A 20,502-nucleotide genomic window follows, 5' to 3' on the forward strand; every position below is an offset into this window, starting at 1 on the left:
ATCAAATAAATATTCAAGACTGAAAAATACCAAATATTGGCTTTTATTTTTGTTTTTGTTAAACCACCTCAGATACACTAAATAAATACAAACTGACCTGTAACTTCATTCCATTGATATATCCAGTTTCATCGACCCAATATTATTCTCTGAAGTCATTTTACCAGCATTCGCACAACTTATAGTACAAAACATTTGTATAAGTTGCATTTTAATATTGTGTAAGGAAGTTCCTGTGATAATGTGGTTTTGATTTTTTTCGTCAACGAAGCAATTTCTATCACATAACCAGTTTTAAAACCTTTTTTTATTATTATTTGATATTTACAATATATACAAGTTCTTGCACTTCATTACAATTTGAAGGGGCTGTAGTTACTCGGGAAAAACGAATTCGGACGGAGCCTTGAATGAAAGGCAATTGTTTTGTTGGTCATTCGGGACTCTGGGATAACACACTCTACACTAATGACCGAATAACAAAGTCCATCAAAGCTACTCCATGACCATGTACAAGGCAATTTTATAAAGCCTGTAAGCACAACTCTCTAAGCACTGAACAGTTTTGCGTAGCAGATACAGATTACCAGCCCAAATAAAATGTGCATTGTTGTGGCTAGTGATCCCACTCATGTCTTGCTCAGCAAAACAACAATGGTAAGCACCTTTTTTCTGCTAAGCAGCTTTATGAAAATGTGTCCTGTTATTTTGAACTCAGCTTGTACACTATCTTCCAATGTTCTTACTGTACTTAGCATAACCCTTAACACCATAAAGGATCCTTCCAAAATTTTTATTCTGAATTGTTGTGGTTGGTGCCTGACTAAATTTTTGCTAAGTAAATAAATTTATCAAGCAACATTTTCTGCTTAACATCTTAATGAACTTGGGCCCAGACAGGCAGGGTTCCTTTTTTATCTTCCAGGAAGTACAAACGGATGACACTGTCACTAGGTTGACTAATAGTTAAGTGCAACAAAAAACGGATCCCTAAGGCCGCTTCAATCCGTCTGGCCGTTAAAGGGTTGTGCACCTGTGCTAAACGTACTTGAAAAGGCCTTTCAGAGGTTTATGCCTTTTCATGTTTCTAGAATGTGACAAATTTTTTGGGACACTATTGGTATTTGGTAATTACTCCAAATAATTGTTAGCATAAAAAGTTACTTGGTAATGCGCCATGGAGAGCTTTTGATAGTATAACATATTGTGAGAAATTGCTTCCTGTGAAGTTTTGATAAGAGGTAGTTTCTCGATCAAATAATACAAGACTTCAGGCCTGAAGCCTTTTTTAGGCTTCAGAAAGCACACAAATATGTGCCACAAGAGTGTCTTTTCTTTCACTATTCTCTCAACTTCCCAAGTGAGAATACTGGTCTTTGACAATTACCAAAGGTGTCCAGCCGTCGATTTCACCAAACGCTTCCTAACTTAGGATTAATCTCAGGACTTAGGACGGGTTCAGTTCCTTATCAAAAATTCGTAGGACGCATTGAACTCATCCTAAGTTAGGACGGGTTACTCGTCCTAACTCGAGATAGGATTGATCCTAGCGTTTCAATAAATCGGCTGCTGTGCCTTTAACCAATGAAAGCTCCCAAGGGTAGTGTGTGACTCCTTTAGGGATCGACCTACTTGCAGGGTATGACCTGTGGGGCCAGGTTATTCCAGCGTCTCTGCATCCGTTGCTGACGATTGTTTTGTCGGATCAACCTGTAGACGAAGCAAAAGATAAAAATAAGCCGATAGTTCAGACTCGCAAACTAAACTATATTAAATAAAGACCGTACTGAATAACGGCTTTTTTTGCTACAAAGTCGCCATATTGTAAGGCAAACCGTATGCGCGTCCAAACCGTACATCAATGAAGCACACAGCATTCCCAGTTTGATTTCTATGGCACATGCACGCACACACGCCATGTTGTAGGTCAGATATTTGAACGGTGACGTTACATTCAATACGGTCTATAGTGAATGCAAGCTATTCACAAATTAACACATTGTTTTGCCCAAACATGAAGTGTTAAGTTCGATGGGTGGCATTTTGATGGTGTCTTCATCCACCTCCAGTTTATTTATAATTTTAGGATGGAATTTCCCTTCCAACTTAAATAGCGCACATAATCTTAAATAGCGCACATACATGTATAAATAGCTAACCGGTAGATGCATCAACCACATGATTTATACCACATAGTTCAGTCAATCTAGTTCACTATAATATAGTGAATGATCTGTGTACTGTGTACATTATATTGCAGGGTAGCGTACAGTAGTAAGGCTACCATTCAAAACCACAGTGGATTATATTGAATGGTCATAATAGTAGAAGGGTTAAAGCTTCAATGGCAACAACTTTTATTCCTCCTATTAAAGACACTGGACACTATTGGTAATTGTCAAAGGCTAGTCTTCACAGTTGGTGTATCTCAACATATGCATAAAATAACAAACCTGTGAAAATTCAACTCAATGGGTCGTTGAAGTTGAGAGATAATATTGAAAGGGAAAAAACACCCTTGTCACACGAAGTTGCGTGCTTTCAGATGCTTGAGTTCGAGACCTCAAATACTAAAAATATGAGGTCTCACAATCAAATTCCGGGAAATTTACTTCTTTCTCGAAAACTACATTGCTTCAGAGGGAGCTGTTTCTCACATTGTCTCATACTATCAACCTCTCCCAATTACTCTTATTCATGTAAGATTTTATGATAATAATTATTTTGAGTAAGGACCAATAGTGTCCACTGCCTTTAAGTCATGATTTATCTGCAAATAAATAGAGTACAGACAACTCCTACTAAATACAATTTTGTGTGTAATCCACATAAAAACTCCAAGGGTTTTATTATACTCCTTGCTGATTGGTGAAGGAGTCGTTCGGCTGCCCCCGTATTGTACAATTCCTAACTTGATGTTTGGTAATCACTGTTGGTAATTTGATCCCAGTTTGCAGTTCTCTAAGATTTGATAGTTTTTGCAATCTTTTGTTACCCGCAAACTATATTACTGTAGACTGTTTTGGAACTGCATAATGGTTTGTGTCAGTTAAAATAAATATTTAATGATAATCTCACTTTTCTTTGCCCCCCCCCCCAAAAAAAAATATATATTATTGTGATCTGACTTTTGCTTTACCTGTTTGAGAGCAAGGAGTCAAATCGTTTCTGAGCTGTGATGTGGACGGTGTAAGGTTGAGGTTCAGTACGGTTTTTCATGAAGGGATCCAAGGCGGGGAAAGAGCGCAGCGGAAAAACAAACATACAGGTGTCAGATGTTTCATCGGATTCATCAATCACGTCCTTCACACCTAAAACAAAGACCAGTGTACGTTATAAACTTTGGCATTGGATGTTCTTACTGTTTGCAAAACACATTTGAAAACAAATAAATTTAACTGATAAAATAGTTAAAGACACTGGACACTACTGGTAATTGGTAAAGACCATTCCTCTCACTTGGTGTTCCATCTCAACATATGCATAAAATAACAAACCTGTGAAAATTTGAACTCAATTCGTCGTCGAAGTTGCGAGATAATAATGAAAGAAAAAGCACCCTTGTCACATGAAGTGGTGTGTTTTCAGATGCTTGATTTCATTCAAGACCTCAAATTCTAATTCTGAGGTCTCGAGATTAAATTTGTGGAAAATTACTTCTTTCTCGAAAACTACGTTACTACGGAGCAAGCCGAATCTCACAATGTTTTATAATATCAACCTCTCCCCGTAACTCGTTAACAAGTAAGGTTTTATGTTAATGATTTTTTTGAATAATTACCAATAGTGTCCACTGTCTTTAAATGTTGTTTCTTTCTGTTATAAGCTCTTTGAGTTCAATCAAGAGTTTTCCACGGCTTTTGTGAGCTACATGTAGTCAATTTTGTTTCAATTGAAGAGCCGCCCGGTACGTTAAACAGGAGCTCCCAGGTTCTAATCCAGCTCTAGACTATTTTGTCTTTATTCAAACTAAAATCATCTGCAAACTGACATGACTAAAGTAGAAAATCTCTCTCAATTCAAAGACTCAATTTAAAGAATCTCTGAATCATGCTTCATCTAAATCTAGAGTACTCCAGCGAGCCGAACATTTCATGTCCTTAACCAACCACATCCCCCCTTGTGTTTCCTAACCAATGAAAAATCCTTAGCCTTCAACGATTTTCAAATGATAGAGAACATTGGCACCAGGTCCCATGTAGCAGCTTTGATGTATAATAAAGCAGTGGTGTTGGTCATAAACTAAAAGTAGTTTTTCTAATCCCCAAGAAACTATCACTATCATTATCAGTCAAATAAAATTTAAAGGCACTCTGAACCCACATCTTTAGGAGTATAGCCAAAGGATGCTGATTTAAACAAGGTCTTCAAAAGGTTTTCTATTTATTATTAATCTTGGTGTTAAAACCTTATGTGCAGTCCGGAGCACCATAAATGGTTTTGTCTTGACAATTTGTGTGAAATTAGTAATACCCTGAGCCCCCCCCCCAATCCCCTAAGTGAAAAACGAAAAAAAGAAGGTTTCTTCCTTTTCGATTTCGGCAAAACTTTGTCTGTATTGCCTGTATCTACCCAGTAGCGTGCATTTATGGAGAACCCTGAGACTTATATAAGGAATGTTACCTGATGTATATCCTCTAATGATCAGTAACATTTCCGGCCTGTCTATTCAAGGAGGTCACAGAGGCCATGGCCTCTGTTGCCCTGGTCTTGGCCTTGGTGCCCCTTCAAAAGTTTCCCTTAGACTTTAAGATTTCAAACGGAAGTGCCCTTTACAAAATGAAAATGGCCTTGTCCTCTCAGAGATGAAAATGCAGGCGTGCCATTTAAAAAACTAGCATCTCTGATCGTTACCGTCTGGACTATTTGTTTTTACCTTTGATATAAAGCATTTGAGCGTTCGCAGCTGGTGACAGCACCGGGGGCACCACAGCTGTCAGTTTGCAGTCCGCTGCACGTAGAGCGACGAGGCACAGAGCATGGCCCCTACGGACATCCACCAGAGTCACTTCCCCGCCCCCACGGACCACGATGACCTACATAGTTAAGGTCAAAAAACAATCCATAAACCACACATTGGATTAAAGCCAAGATTTGATATGTCTAATGCGCATCATTCTTAGATCTAACCATGATCTAAGGAGTAAATGGTTTCAAGAAGCTGTTGGGAACAGTGTCCTCAGCACTTAGATACATGTAAGTAGATCTTTAAATCTAAGAAAATTTACAGCTACTTTTTTAACCAGGCAGCAGACATAAAAAAGTCATAACTTAGATAAGTATGAAATTTCTCATCCATGAATTATAAATACAATTCACTACAGGCCTCAGATTCTGAGCAGGAAAAGGGATGGCATTATCTGCTTTGTCACCTACTTTGCCATTGGTTCTCAAAGCCATTTGCAATGCAAATAATTAGTATGCGCTGTTTTTTCAGTGGTGTGGCACAAGAAAGTTCCAATCACTTTAACATTTTGCAAGACCCAGGGTGGACCTTTTTGTTCTTCCTAAAATTATGAAGTATATATTTTTAGGAAATTTTGTCAAAGACCAGCACGGTCACTTGGTGTACACAGACATAATTATGCACAAAAATAACAAACCTGTACAAATTGGGCTCAATTGGTCATTAAAGTTTTGCAAGAAAACATTAACAGAAAAAACAGCCTTGTTGCATAGAACTGTGTGCTTTCAGATGCCTGGAAAAAGCTTCATGCCTTAAACCTCTCTCAGATTCAATTTTGTGTATAAATAAATGCCTTTTTCTCTATAATTCTATCTACATAAGTTTAAAGGGCCCGTTTCTTATTAGAGTTTTGCAAGATATAATAACAGAAAAAACAGCCTTGTTGCATAGAATCGTGTGCTTTCAGATGCCTGAGAAAAGGCTTCATGCCTTAAACCTTTCTAAGATTCAAAGTTTGTGTGTGAATAAAATCCCATTTCTCTAAATCTACATTACTTTAAAGGGGTTATTTCTTATTAGAGTTTTGCAAGATATAATAAAAGAAAAAAAACAGCCTTGTTGCATAGAATTATGTGTTTTCAGATGCCTGGGAAAGGCTTCATATCTTAAACCTTTAACAGATTCAAAGTGTTTGTGTAAATCAATGCCCCCTTTCTCTAAATCTACATTAATTTACAGGGTTAATTTCTTATTGTTCTATTATATCAAAAAGCTCTCCAGCGCTCTATACCTTTTGGATCGTTATGGTCATAAGAACACCTCATGTAGTCATTATGCTTTGTACCAAGGTGTGTGTATGAGTCAACCATATGATGTATGCAGCACATTTATTGATTTATTGGCCCAGACCATACTTATCAGAGGAGTGTGGGTGGGGGGTGGTAAGTGGGGAGGAAGTCAAAATTTCCCCCTTGCCAGTTAAGACACCAGCCAACCCCTTATTGCTAACTTAACCTTCCATTGATTCAGTCTGACATCCACACAGAGTCACTGACAATAATAATGTATCATGGCTCCTATTGAGTAAGACTTGGAGTTCATTTAAAGTGTCACCAGACTAACTCAAATGGACTTGATTAAGTAACAAGAAGCCTTCAAGTATGCAGCCTTCGACTGCTTACATAAACAAGGTTGGGATTTTGTTGACTGCTTAGTTATCTAACGGCTGCTCATGACTGCAAATGACTGCTTTTGGACTGCTATTAGGAATTCCCTGTCACCAACTGTTTCAAGTGCCTTGAACACAAAATGATGTTGGCATCGCTTTAAAGGGAGGGTTTACCTTTGTTGTAATTACTCAACAAATTAAAGAACTTACTTGGTAAGAAAAACTGTTGTTGTCGATTATGAAACGTTTTGAGAAATAATTCAATTTCAAGGCAAGTGGTTTTAGAGAAAGGGACTCAAAAACATTTCAATCTGAGAAATATTTCTGCATGAAACTTTTCTCAGATTGTGCGTTCTAATTAAGGGATTAATTTTCCTATGCAGACATAAAACCGCTCCAGATATTCAGCAATATCTGAAAAACTTTACCGGGTTTTGAAAAGAGTTTTTGACAGGTTAGTTTTATTTTATATAAAATATTCATATAGGACTAAAATAAAACATAGGTAAACTTTGCCTTTAAAAGCATTGGACACTATCTCAGAATAATTGTTGTCATAAAAGCTTACTTGGTAACGAGCAATGGAGAGTAACAAATCCCTCTGAAGTAACGTAGTTTTTGAGAAAGAGGTTTTGTGCACTCAGATATTAAAATACTCCAGGCAAGAATGTATTTTTTTAGGCATCTGAAAGCACACAAATTTGTGCAACACTTTTTTTTCTTTTCTTGAGTATTCTCTTACAACTTTGATGATCAATGGAGTCAAACTGTTTACAGATTTGTTTTTTAAGGACATGTTAAGACACACCAAGTGAGAATACTGGTCTTTGATAATTACCAAAGGTGTTCAGTGCCTTTAAAGAGAGGTGGGTAAACAATGAGTGAAACATACCACTTGTGGAATTCCTGTGAGAGGTTGAATGGAAATCACCCCGTTTGCGATACTCTCTGTGGCAGGCTCGATAACTTTGACTGTCCCAACTCCATCGTACCCACACCTCACAATAGATAGGCTACCATCGGTGCAGTGGGCCAACAAGTATGCGTCAGGGGACGTAAAGGGTTCCTTAGGGGGCTGAGCAGGGGGCAGGATACTCGGGTTGAGGAAGCAGACACAAGATGGTTCCCCTGTTGGTGACAGCTTCTTAACGGCCAGGGGTACACCTGGGAGAGGGGTTGGCGGAAGGGCAAATTATTTTGGGGTAGATTTGTTTGACAACCAAGAGGAAACTTCTGTTAATATTTTTACAAATTAGAGCAGAGTGGGGGAGTGGCCTTGAATTTGAGCTAGTTTGCAGGGCAAAGTACATTGTACATTGTTAAAAGTACATTGTCTTGTTAGGTGAATACAGACAAAAAAGAATTGTGCAGTGTCCTCGCTGAGCAGTTGAGAGCACAGGACTCAAGCTCTGGGTTAAAATTCATAGAGCTGCTTCAACAGAATATACTACCTAACAATTTTCTCCTAAGCTGAAATGAGCAAGATACCAGTCAGTGCCAGTCACAAGTTGTACATGTGACATGGAAGTTTGGATGGTAATCTTATTCTGATAAGCCTATTTTTATTGCGCTTAGCTCTGCTTATGCTAAAGCAGCACTAGGCCCTGGTATTTCTGATCAGCAGAGTGTGGGTTCAAGTCCCGCCTGAATCACTTGTGTTCTCAGGTAAGACACAACCAACTTTTGCTGTTGTCCTTTGGTGAGGACGAAAATACTTAGATCCCTTGTTTGTGTCATGCACATTGAATAACAAAGTTGTTGTTTAGAGAAGGAGTAGCCATGGGTTTCTGGCAGTAGCTGCTGAATGTGCCACATCACCTTGTCAACCCTTAAGAGATGCTACATAATTTGGTCTCATAATAATAAAAAAAAGTAATAATAATTTGAAATCTCCTTGTCCAAGCACCTTATGAGTCAGTACCTTATTGATAGAAACAGGCAAGAAGTTCTGTAAGGGTCTTGTCTTATGACATGGATTGTGGAGTTTCCTTACTTTTAAACAATTTGTTTATTTTGTGATTTTTGCTGTTGTTACCATTATAATAATAATTTTCCCTTTTGCTGTTGTTGTTTATTGAATTGATTCTTGATAATGTTCTTATGCACTTGTGTCAAATTTTATGGAATGGTCGCAAAACTAATCAATCAATTGTTAGTATTATTACTGATTATTACCAGTATGTTGATCGTAGACAGTCAGGGTCCCATCTCGGTGTCCAATAGCAAGAAGTGAGGTGCAAGGAGACGTTGCTAGGCAAGTGATTCCACTGGCAAAAGGCCACACAAGGTCTGGCTTGTGCTCCAAATCTACCAAAGAAAAACAAAATAAAATCAAAGAGAAACTTAAGTATGATTTGAAGCTTTACAGGGTAGAAGTATAAGAGAGGTTTGCAGTAACACCATATGAATATATTTTTTTCTCTTTTGTGAGTAGTGTTGATTCTGAAAATGTTCCGATCAGTATGCTCTGGGTGGTAGACGATTAGCGCATCTGATCGAGTTGTTGAGTTTTCAACCGTCGGTTCTTTTCAGAACCAACACGTACTCAAAAGAGATTTTCACATTGTGTTACCGCAAACGACCTCTCTTAAATAGAAACTTGTTTGTTGCCAACCGTTAATGCCAAAGTCAGCCTTTTTGCCACTGTAATTATTGTGGGAATGTTGCATACATGTATGACATCAAAAGATCAAATAACGCCCTAATTGAGGTTAAAGGAGACCTATCATTGGCTAAGAGCTGTGCACATACGAACATATGCATCATTCCTTTTGTTTGACCACAGGAGGGCAGCATACATGTATGTAAGAGCTCTGATGTCTGTTGTAATAATTTGAAGGTTGTCATATTTGCTGCATTAATAATTTTACAGAATTAATTATACATTATGACTTGACAAAAAAAATACAAAGAAATTATAACACACATAATTATGGACAAACTCAGTGCATTATTGCTGGCGTGCAGTTTACACTACTGAAGTACTCAACATGAATCTTGAAATTCTCTACTGAGATAAATTGCAACGCTCTAGTAATTCATCCTCATTCTATATATTACTACTCAGATAGTGTAAAGCATTGCAGTAACAGCTACTTCTATAAACAGACTAACTACTGTACGAAGCAGTGCATGCATAGGTTGGATGAAGACATTGTGAAGAACAGACTATGACTAAATATGACTTCATTATCCTATGATTAACTGCAGTGCAAGGCAGGAAGTGGTGCCGTGTACATGATCATGTAGGCTTTATTTAGAGTAAAAGGATTTTGAAACCTTTTGTAGATCAAGGTTTTGACCATGACATGAATTTCTACTCACTGTGAATAAAGATGTCTGTAACATTATTTACCTGTAGAAGTTTTAGCTTCATTAGTCGTCAAGTTTTTGAGAAGAAAAGTGAAAATCACAGAGCAATGTTTTCAGGAGAGTCATGTTAATCCGTTATACGTACGTGCTAAAATAATAAACTTACATAAAACCACGTTGAAAAATTCATGCCAAAAATGAAAGGAAATTTCCAGCTGTTAGAGCTCATTGATTTTATCTGAAAGCGGTCTTAAAGAAATTGATGGCCAGACTTATAACAATGAGTCACCTGTCAGTTGTTGGAATAAGGTCTGGGCTTTGGTTTTTCTCTTATAAGATTCAGACTGCTATTCCCAATTGCACACTGCACTAGTGGCGTCACTTTGCTTAAAATTACCCAGCTGTCAGAAAAATATGCCACACCACCTAACGCTACTCTCACACTGGGGAAAATATGCTAGCGAATGTGCTTACGAATGAAAATAGTTAACAATCGCTCAAACTTGGCAACATTCACCACAAACTCACTATGCTCACAAGTCATTCTCCACCTCCTTACAAAGACTGGTCCTTTTATGCTCTTCGCAGTATTTGTCGTGTCTTCGTAAGCGTTGGTAACAAATTCGGAACGTTCACAAATTATACCCCACCTCCTTACAAAGATCGCTCAATTTGCAAACCAGTTTGTTAATTTCAGCGAATGTTGCGAAGACGGTCATTCGGCGTGATTTTCGTAAGCATTGGTAACCTTGGTAAATCATGCCTAGGCATTTGCAATGTTCGTAAAGGCATTGGCAAGCGTTGGAAAGCATTTTTAATATATTCGTACGATATTGGTCAGGAGAGGGCCGACCGAGGACGATTGAGGGGTGAGACCGAGATGAAAATAGTCACTATCCAACCGCCATTTTGGACCAGTTCAACGCGAAATTCAAATATTCATCTTCGCAAGAACATTCGCCACTCTGTGAGAGCAGCAATACGAAACGCTTCCATACATTCAGCGAATGTTGTGAAGACGGTAATTCGCCATCGATTTGCGTAAGCATTTGGTAAGCCATTGGTACTGTTGGTAAAGCATGCGTATTATGCGTAAGATATTGGTAAGGAGAGGTTTAAGGACGACAGAGAACATAAATTATTCACTATCAAACCGCAACTTTTGGGCAAATTTATCGCGAATTTCATTCGTATTCGCAAGATATTCGCCCAAGTGTGAGAGTAGCACTAGAGATCACTGCTCCATCGACGCGCCAAACTGCACCAGTAGTAGTGTAGTTAGTCGCGGGTAAACATCCTTTTAGGACGTACGCGCGCGTTCATGAAATTTACACTTTTGTCTGAGATCCTGGAACTAAGCTTCTATTTTTAGCAATAGTGCGGAAAAAATGCTTCTGTCATTTAGAACTGCCTTTGGACAGTGAAATGGGGGGATTTAGGAAACATTACAAACAAATGTATGCCAGCTTAAAAAATTTCAAGAAGTAGCAAAAACTCAGGGTGTGAAGCAGATATAAAAGGGTGCTGCGCAAAGACTTAACGACAGAATATAGTGCCTACTTCTCAGAAAAATAACTATTTTGCATTCAATGATGGTTTGACTATAATTACTTACCTATGGTGGTGGAACGTCGATCAGAACCTTTCATTTTCACAAAAACAATAGAGTTGCTGCTTATTTTAATGATTTTGATGAAAGGCTGATGATGCTTTTTTTTTTTTGGCTTTGAGCTTTTTTTTGAGTTAAGGATGACCAAAATATTGGCTACAGTGTTTCAAAAATGGGCGAGACATACACAATCACCATAACATTTAACCTTCATTATTGTCGTCATGAGTGATAACCCTTTCCCCCCCTTTTTTTGATGATGGACTTTGCAAGGTCAGGACAAGTGAAAATGACAAAAATTTTTGAAAACAACGTTGTTCATTCGGTCATGATATTAATTTGGCTTTTAGAAAAAAGAATAAACACTTTACTGAGTACATTGGCTGACATCCATGTACTTGTACATATTAATAGGCTTTTATAGACCCCTTTTCAGGCTATTTAATAAAAAAATTCCTGATTTTTTTAGAGGGGAAAAACAAAATCAGAATCAGACTTAAAGGCACTGGACACTAGTGGTTATTACTCAAAATAGTTGTTAGCATAAAAACTTACTTTGTAACGAGCAAAGGAGAGCTGTTGATAGTATAATACAATGTGAAAAACGGCTCCCTCTGAAGTAACATAGTTTTTGAGAAAGGGGTTATTTCTCATTCAAATAATAAAAGGCTGCAGGCCTGAAGCCTTTTGTTAGGCATTCGAAAGCACACAATTTGTGCAACAAGCGCATTTTTTCTTTCATTATTTTCTTGCAACTTCAATGATCAATCGAGTTCAAATTTTCACAGATTTGTTATTTTATGCATATGTTGGGATACACCAAGTGAGAATACTGGTCTTTGACAATTACTACAGGTGTCCAGTGCATTTAATCATGAGTTTCAACCATCAATTTTGGATATGACATTCCGGGTCAATAATTTTTCTTACCTTTTGACGGCTTGAGGAGGTTGTAATGGCAGATATTTGTACTTCCCGTCCATGCTACAGCGATACTGTTGGGTCTGTCGTTGCTGGACTCTAGGCCAGTGACCAACATGTGGCTCGGGTTGAGGAAACTACACAGGGGCTGCGGGCTGTCAAAAGACCAAAACAAACATAGCTCTATGAACAAACTGCCTTACAAAGATCAAACTTCTTAGAGAAGGTGCTTGCAAGAGGACTGAGAATGGCAGTAGAGTAAAGAGTAAAGCCTGTAACGTTCGAGCCAATACAGCAATATGGCTCATCAGGCCAGTATTTATATCCGGTTTCCTTGGCATTAATCAACTGGGAATATTTCTTTTTCCCCTGGACAGGATGCCAGCCCAGGGCTCTATTTCACAAAGCATGAATATTCATCTTAAGATGCCTTGTCAGTTTCACCATTAGAGTGATTTATATTGTGACCTCACACTTTGCTAAGCAACTTTGACTGATTTGCAGTTAAGGTCAATCTTAGCTCTTTATGAAATCAGTCCCAGGATAAAAACCGATATTCAGAGCATCGCAAACATCTTCACAACTAACTCGAACATGCCAAAATAATAATAAATAATAATAATGAACATTTCTAGTGCGCCATGTCTGTCAATGATGACACTCCTGGCGCAAAAAAACAAGAACTCTGCTAATACACACAGACACAAGACAACCAAAAGTTTGGAGGCTATTGTTTCTGAAATAGATATGTTTTGATGTGATTTTTGAATTTGGAAAAAGTATCTGCTTTTCTGAGTTGAAGCATATACTTTGAGATGATGAGTGTGTTTTATGCTTCAAGATTCTTAAGCACACATAAGCAAGTTGCACTGTTCAATTCATCAGGGCTGGGTGCCCATATGGAGGATGAAAAATAAAAAATGTTGTCACCCCCTCCCCCAAAATCAAAATATACGCTGATTTGTTATGTGTTGTAAGACAAATTATACCTGGATATGCTATCTTCATCTTGCAGGTGTCTCAGCTCCTCTTCGTGCTGTTGTCTGAACACCTGTCTTCTCTTCTCCAGGTGCTGCTCCGTTATCAGATGCTGCTTGGTGCCAAGACCTACGTCGTTACCCTCGTCAATGGCTCGGAAGATTGCCGACACGGAACCTGACACACCTTGAGGTAAAGTCAGAGGTATAGTTTTAGTTCAAAGTTATAATTGATACTGCAGCTTGTTGTACTTGTTGTAGGTGTTATTTTGTTTGTTTTGTGTTTTCATCTTTTGTTAAACGATTTGGGTACTTTTTGTAATACAAAACACAATGTTCACAGATTTACATCAAACTTAAACCGTTTTAAAGATAATGATAGTAGAAAGCGTACTTTAAAACGTTAGTTGCTCAGGTGTTGTAGTTTTTGAGAAATGAGTAAAACAATGTCATGAAAAATACGTTTTTACATGCTAAAATAATTTTTGTCTCATGATCACCGAGATGAATTTTTTTTCTTCATAACATTGTTTTACTCATTTCTCAAACACTACAGCACTTCAGCAAGTAATATTTTCAGGGAGGCTTTCTACTATCATTATCTTCAAACTGTGTAAGTTTAATGTAAATCTGTGGACATTGTGTTTTTTTGTTCTACATAGACCCTTTAAGGTGATTTTATTGTTTTGGTTTGTAGGCTGTTCCTAGACAAGCCCCGCTTTTTGGAACATGCCTCCATATTCTGATTCATTATTCATTATTGACTGTACTTTTTGATGACATGTGGAAACAAACATTGCTTTGAATTGAGGGAATACCCAAGGCTTACTTGGCCTCTAGGGTTAACGCAACACAACTAACGTACAAAGTTCAATACTTTCTTCTCAATATAAGGTGCCCAAGTTTGACATTTTACAGTAAACAAAGGCAATTGCCTCCTTGGCTCACTGTCTTAGTAGTCTCGGTGCCCCTTGAATGGTCAGCATAAATTTTCCATTTCCTCATACAGAGGTGCCCATTACCACGTAGGAGATGTGAGTCTATTCTCAAAACTTAAACAAAATAAAAAAGGTGTAAAATGTCACCAAAAAAACCCTATGAATGGCGATGTTTATTGCACAAAGTGTCTTTGTGGGAGAATGCGACTTTGTTGCACAATCAAACAACAACATTTTTGTACTCACACAATGTTCTGTTCTTAGGTTAAGTGTACTGACAAAAGGGAAAAAGCTAAAATGGTTAGAGCAGACGAAATGGTGGGGACTTAACCCTGCCCAAACCAAACTCCAAAACCAGCCCTACTGCCCACCTCATCCAAACCATTCTACATTTACAAATTACAGTTCGGAATGTGGAAAATTATTGCATGATTGCATTTTGATAAACTTTTCAACAATTTGATGATTGGGCTTTAAGGAAACAGTTCTCGCTCTTTTACCGTTTACAGTAGACGGAGTTGGTCTAACTCGCAGCACTGCGGTAGGCTTAGACATCTGTGACATGTTGAGAGCGGGGGCTGGATTAGCCACTCCCCCATGGTGGGGCGTAGGAGAACCCCTCGGAGAACCAGAGGAGGTGGACTGCAAAGGTAAGATCAAAATGAAACATTACTGAAAGAAATCAATAGAAAATCAATCACTAACTAGTTGGGTTGATGAACAAAGAAAGTGTGGTTGTTCAAAGATACGAATATTAACCAACGACTTCCAGATAAACATGCCGTTTTCCCAGGGAAATCTATCCTTCAGAGATTCTGTCCCCTATACATGGGGTGAAAGAGGATATTAAGAGGGCTCTATCAGAAGTAGTTCGTACACAATTCGCTACAGGGGTAAAGAATCTTCAGTGGACAGAATCTCCTGTCACACTGGCGCTCTGTCATCTGAAATATCTAGTCCCAGTTAGTTTGCGGTCTCCCTAATTTTGAAATGTCTTGGGTGCCAGTCAGAAGCCAACTGAGATGAAAATAATTGTTTGTGAAATTGTTTCACTCATTTCTCAAAAACCACAACACCTCAGCAAGTAATATTTTCAGGGAAGCCTTCTACCATTATCATCTGTAAACTGTGTAAGTTTAATGTAAATTATGTTGATGTTTGTGCTTTTTGTTGTACTAAGTATCTGAACCCTTTAAAAGTATAAAGGTTCACTTGAGACCAGTCAATAAATTGTACCTTGGATGTGTTGTCCGTTGTGATTCCCTCATTGGATGTAGCCATATCAATACTGGAATCCTGCTACATTAGTTGAAGAAAAGAAAAAAATCACTTAATCATAATTTTTCTTTGACTTACTGCTGATTCATAGCAAAATTACAGTATAATTAAAATTAAGGCATGTGCCCGTTGACACAATACAATAATATCGATTATTTAAGGGTTTATTAATGGGTCAAATTTGTATAGATAAAAGTAAAAACATCACACACCTGTCCCGCTGTTAATCCAAAGTAAATCTGTCTCAGCCCTCGCAGGTTGGATAACTTAGAACCTAGTCTCGTAAAGAGACTGAATTTATCCAATAGATAACATTATCTGGATCACAGCATGTTGGCTCTTGTACTAACCTGTTTCTCAGCCTGCTGTTGTTGTTGCTGCTGCTGCTGCTGCTGCTGCTGTTTGACTGCATTGCTATGCGCAGTCTCTACCTCACGCATCCAGTTATCACGTGGCAGATGCCAGACATCCAGCCACACGTCAGCTCCATCTTATATTGAAACAAATGAAAATTATATGTCAGAACTGTAAACTTGACCTACTTGAAGTGGCACCAAAAATTCAAAAAGCACAACTAATGTAGAGTTGTGTAATTGTTTATAGTACATATACTTACTTTTGACGGCAACTGAAACATAGTCCCCGTCATTTGAGAGGAGCATTTCAGTGATGAGAGAACCAGAGACATCTTCATTGAATGTCTTAAGAGGATGAATGCATTCATAGGCACAACAGAGTAACCTTCCGTTTCCTAAAGTGGGAAATACATGAAACAAAATATTAAAGTTTGACAAAAATAAATAACAATAATCAGAGTTATAATAATTCTGCACAAATAAAATTTGCATCACACATGTTTGGAAATGACATTGTCTGCAGTTTCTTTTTCTTTTTCAAATTTGAGTATAATATGTTGGTGTATGCCTACACCAACGGAAGGGGAGAAATTGGCTTTAAAACTAATTAAATGTTGGACAGTCCTGTGTGAACTTCGAGAAATCTTTCGAGGGAATTGGGAATCTGTTGTTATACTATAAGACCAAGGATGTTGTTTGATTTTAAAAGTCAGACCAAATTCTACACCTTAGAGCTTGGGCGATATTGCTTTTATTATCACACGATATCGATCTACATGTATTAGGATAACATCGCAATTAATATTTCTTTTGATGGCCAATTTAAATACTTTATATTTATTACAAATCGGGGTATGGCTCTGTGGGGTGTACTGTCTACCCATGGTGTTGAACATGGGCCTTTCAGTTACACCATAGAGTTCTATTACACACACATAAAGTGTCTTTTAAAGTGTCTACTGCACATGACTGTTCTTACATGTGTGCATACTTAGCTAGATCCCGCCCATTTCATTCTAGCTAACCAATAAGCATCCATAGTGCACATGGATCTCTCATTCATAAAACAGGTTGTGGATGGGTTGTGGTTTGTGTAATATGATCCCATTGTGGTCTGCAGTTCGGCTGCAAGGTGGCACACAAGGCACCCACAAAGGGGAGGTAAATGACACATTGTGTTACTTCTGCAGTGTCTGTGGGAGACCGCCTGGGCGCTAGAGTCTTTTGATGTTTTTTTTTTAAAGAAACCCTGGTATTTCCGGATCAATTGTGGTATCTTGTGGTTGTTTCTGGGACTTTATACTTTTTTAAACAGCCCTTTGTGGTTGCAAGATGTCTCAATTAGGGAAGACATCAAGATACTTCATCAAAACCATGATTTGCCGATAATTCGATTGACAAGAAATCAAGAGATACATAATCCTAAGAAATGGTATTGCGATTTTTGATTATATCCAGATATCGCCCAAGCTTACCTTCTGTATCCATAGCCGCAATAAGATAAGTCTGAACACCAATGGAACACACTTTCATGGAGCTGATGGTAGCGTCTGCCGTCCCATGATTCCACATTGCAACGGGGGCTTGAGTTGCGGCATCGATCATTGCAATCCCTTGAGGAAGACCAAAGAAAGCGTAACGACCATCTGGGCTCCCTGTTATGCAGAGAGCGTCTCCATAGTCCTACAGGGGGTGTCGGGGGGGGGGGGGGGGGGAGAAAGGACAGGTTTGAATACATTTAGCGCGTTTATTTAAAAATAACCGTCTCAATGTGCTTTACATTTAGAGTGCCCTGGTCATTGGGGCAATATTAAACTTTCTCTTCTATTTCAGTTCCCTGAGGAGTATACCACACCGAGCTCCGGCCTGGCACTAAAAAAGGCTGTTTTATACACAATGTCAACTTCTACCCTGAAAGATTTTGGCAATTAATACCCGGTGGGTGAAGAGAAGCAATTATACATGTATTAAAGTATCTTGCTCAAGGACACTAAGTGTCTAGACCGGGATTTTAACCTACCAGAGCTTGAATTTGACTCTCTTAACCACCTGGCCATGATACCCTACAAAGGATAAAGCACAACTACACGTAGCTGGCATGAAACTTCATCGTAGAGGCAACAGAGGCAATTGCCCTCAAGGCTTGAATTTTACTCTGGATCGCAGGCCCTAGGCCAGTGATATTAGTATCAGGCCAGTAAATTTGAGGCAAAACAAGTCTGGCTGTCAATTGAACAATAATACTTCACTTTGTGAACATGTTCAATAAATATTGACTTTGGGTCTGCTGAATACTTTTCAATTCTGTTGAGTAACGAAGTCTACTTATGAAAGACAATCCCGACAAATCTTCTCTGATACGTGTCCTAGTAATAATTCAAGTGAAAACCGGAAATGCACTGTGCTGGTCTGACTTTAGAGCCGATTGATAATCACAACATCGGATACAAGATTGTGATTTGGCCAGCTGAACTTATGTTTTTGTACTTGTTACAGACTTCAATGAGGGATAAGAAAAGAAGAAGAAAAAAGAGAAGAACATAAATGCTTCGTCTAGCTTACTGGTAAAGCAATCGCACAGTCATACTGCGGTGGTCTGACCCGAGATCTCTCTGCAATCCGTGCAGCCTCCCTTTCGCTGATGACCTCCCAAGCGACGTCAAAGATCAAGTTGACAATCTTGTTGACAAGTCGGAAAGGCTGGGGGAGCACATCGTACATCTGCTCTGGGTCTCGGATGTAGTCTTCTTCATCGCTGGATTGGGTGCCCAGAGAATCAGGGGTAATGGAGAGAAGGTTTTTACGGACGTACACAGGCATGGTTGGTGGAGCTGTGGGAAGTCAGAACTTATTATTTAATAAACCACTTTTCAAGCTATTTTGTTGGGTCTTCTTGTCATTTCGAAAGAATTTTGTTTCAGCTGGGTGTTTCGAAAATCATAATCATAAACACATTTTGAGTCATAATAACAAGTTGCCAAATGGTCAGAGTCATTGTAATTTTTGTATCTCAATAAATAAACAATACAATGGTGCGCAGGCACACTTAGATGCTGGGGGGGGGGCTAGTACATGACATAGCCATGGTAGCATGGTTTAATTAACCGCAGATTCTAATTAAAAAGTGCCAAGACTCGCAAGAGATTCGAGAAGATTGTGTGTGTGAAATCCAACTTTCCAAGTCAAGACCCGATAATATCGGCGATATATCATATATGACTATCCTATACACTGGCACTGCTATATTTTGTATAATGTGTAACGTTTGTTGTTTTTGAACAAATTATACAATTGATTGCAACTGAGTGCAACCATGGTGCAAGTGACTGGACAAGGCATTTTGGTGTCATCACTGTCCTCCCACTACCTCCCACTGAAACTGATCATAACATTAAACCGTCCGTATATTGGGCAACAGCAATGACCTTTCCACAGCGGTTCAAACGAGTAGATTGTTTACTGCAACGTCTTGAAACAAGTGCTAAGTTGTTTACAGTATGATACCATATCTATATAAATATCTAATTTACCTTTCGAGTATCCTTTCACTGCATTTTAATCCAAAATAACGGAACGTCTTACTTGTCAAAATCATGAAATGAGCTTAGCAACAGCACACACTACTGCTGTGTGACAAACGGCAACGGCTGTGGCGCCCTCTAGTGTCGAGTCATAATGATTGATTGCATGTCAATAAAAAAAAAAGAATTTCGGTTGTAGATTGCCGAGCACTCTAATTTCCCGCTTAGCAGAAATGACCAGGAGAGGAAAAGACAGATATTATACATGTGACATCGGAGTTTTAGCTGATAAGCTTAGACCGTAAGCATAAGTTATCTGCAATTGTAGGACAAGCATGCTAATGAAATATCAAAACTCAGCCTGCGGGGTGCGCGGGGCCAACCCACAGTTTGATGGGCAACCTCGATCGTCTCGTCCTTACTCTATGGTTTGACCTATCAGTCTGTCTCTATCCCCCTGTGTCTATGGGTCAAACATTGAAGGCTGCAGCTTCACTTGTTACCCATTATGGTATCATCGATGCCCATGCCTCAGTAGGGCTGCCTCGACCCTCGTAGGCTAGGACAAAAAGACGTACGCAATACCCCCCTGGGGCCCGCATTTCTTCCCCCACACCAGCACCCCCTCTCTCCGTCCCACGCCGGTGTCATATGCAATGATGTCCTCTAATGCAATAATATCCGGAGGACATTATTGCATATGCAATAATGTCCGACGGACGGTTTTGCATAATTATGCAATTGTGTCCGCCCCCGTGCAAAACCGTCCTTGCAGTAAATTAAACGCCCTTGGTCAACGGAACACTTTCGCCTTTTTTTACAAGCTATAAGTGCATGTCATGGAATGCTGGTCATCTCGCCACCTGGCAAGCTCGCCACCAACAAAGTCGCCCCCTGCAAAGTCGCCCCCTACCCGGCTCGCCCCGGGTTGAAACAAAGTCGCCCCCTGGCAAAGTTGCCCCCCTGACAATGTCGCCCCCAGCCATTGTCGACCCCTAGCAAAGTCGCCCCCAGA

General features: G+C 39.0%; 1 protein-coding gene across 4 annotated transcripts; it reads right to left on the bottom strand.

Annotated features, from left to right (window-relative positions):
• Positions 1-1,523: 1,523 nt before the first annotated feature.
• LOC117295778 (WD repeat-containing protein 93-like) lies at positions 1,524-19,595 on the bottom strand. Of its 4 annotated transcripts, none has more exons than XM_033778528.1 (15): positions 19,497-19,595; positions 18,529-18,797; positions 17,442-17,649; positions 16,227-16,361; positions 15,961-16,100; positions 15,569-15,628; positions 14,833-14,974; positions 13,407-13,581; positions 12,427-12,572; positions 11,503-11,529; positions 8,751-8,882; positions 7,468-7,739; positions 4,877-5,036; positions 3,140-3,311; positions 1,524-1,710 (listed from the first exon to the last, which is right to left on the bottom strand). In XM_033778528.1, the coding sequence occupies exons 2-15, from the start codon at positions 18,784-18,786 to the stop codon at positions 1,629-1,631; spliced, it is 2,109 nt and encodes a 702-aa protein (XP_033634419.1). In that variant the 5' UTR covers positions 18,787-18,797; positions 19,497-19,595; the 3' UTR covers positions 1,524-1,628. The 4 variants fall into 4 exon arrangements, with proteins under 4 accessions (XP_033634419.1, XP_033634418.1, XP_033634421.1 ...); XM_033778527.1 differs by having other exon boundaries at positions 15,569-15,631; XM_033778530.1 differs by lacking the exon at positions 11,503-11,529.
• Positions 19,596-20,502: the final 907 nt, after the last annotated feature.

Source organism: Asterias rubens, chromosome 10, assembly GCF_902459465.1.
Source record: "Asterias rubens chromosome 10, eAstRub1.3, whole genome shotgun sequence".
Classification (NCBI taxonomy): domain Eukaryota; kingdom Metazoa; phylum Echinodermata; class Asteroidea; order Forcipulatida; family Asteriidae; genus Asterias; species Asterias rubens.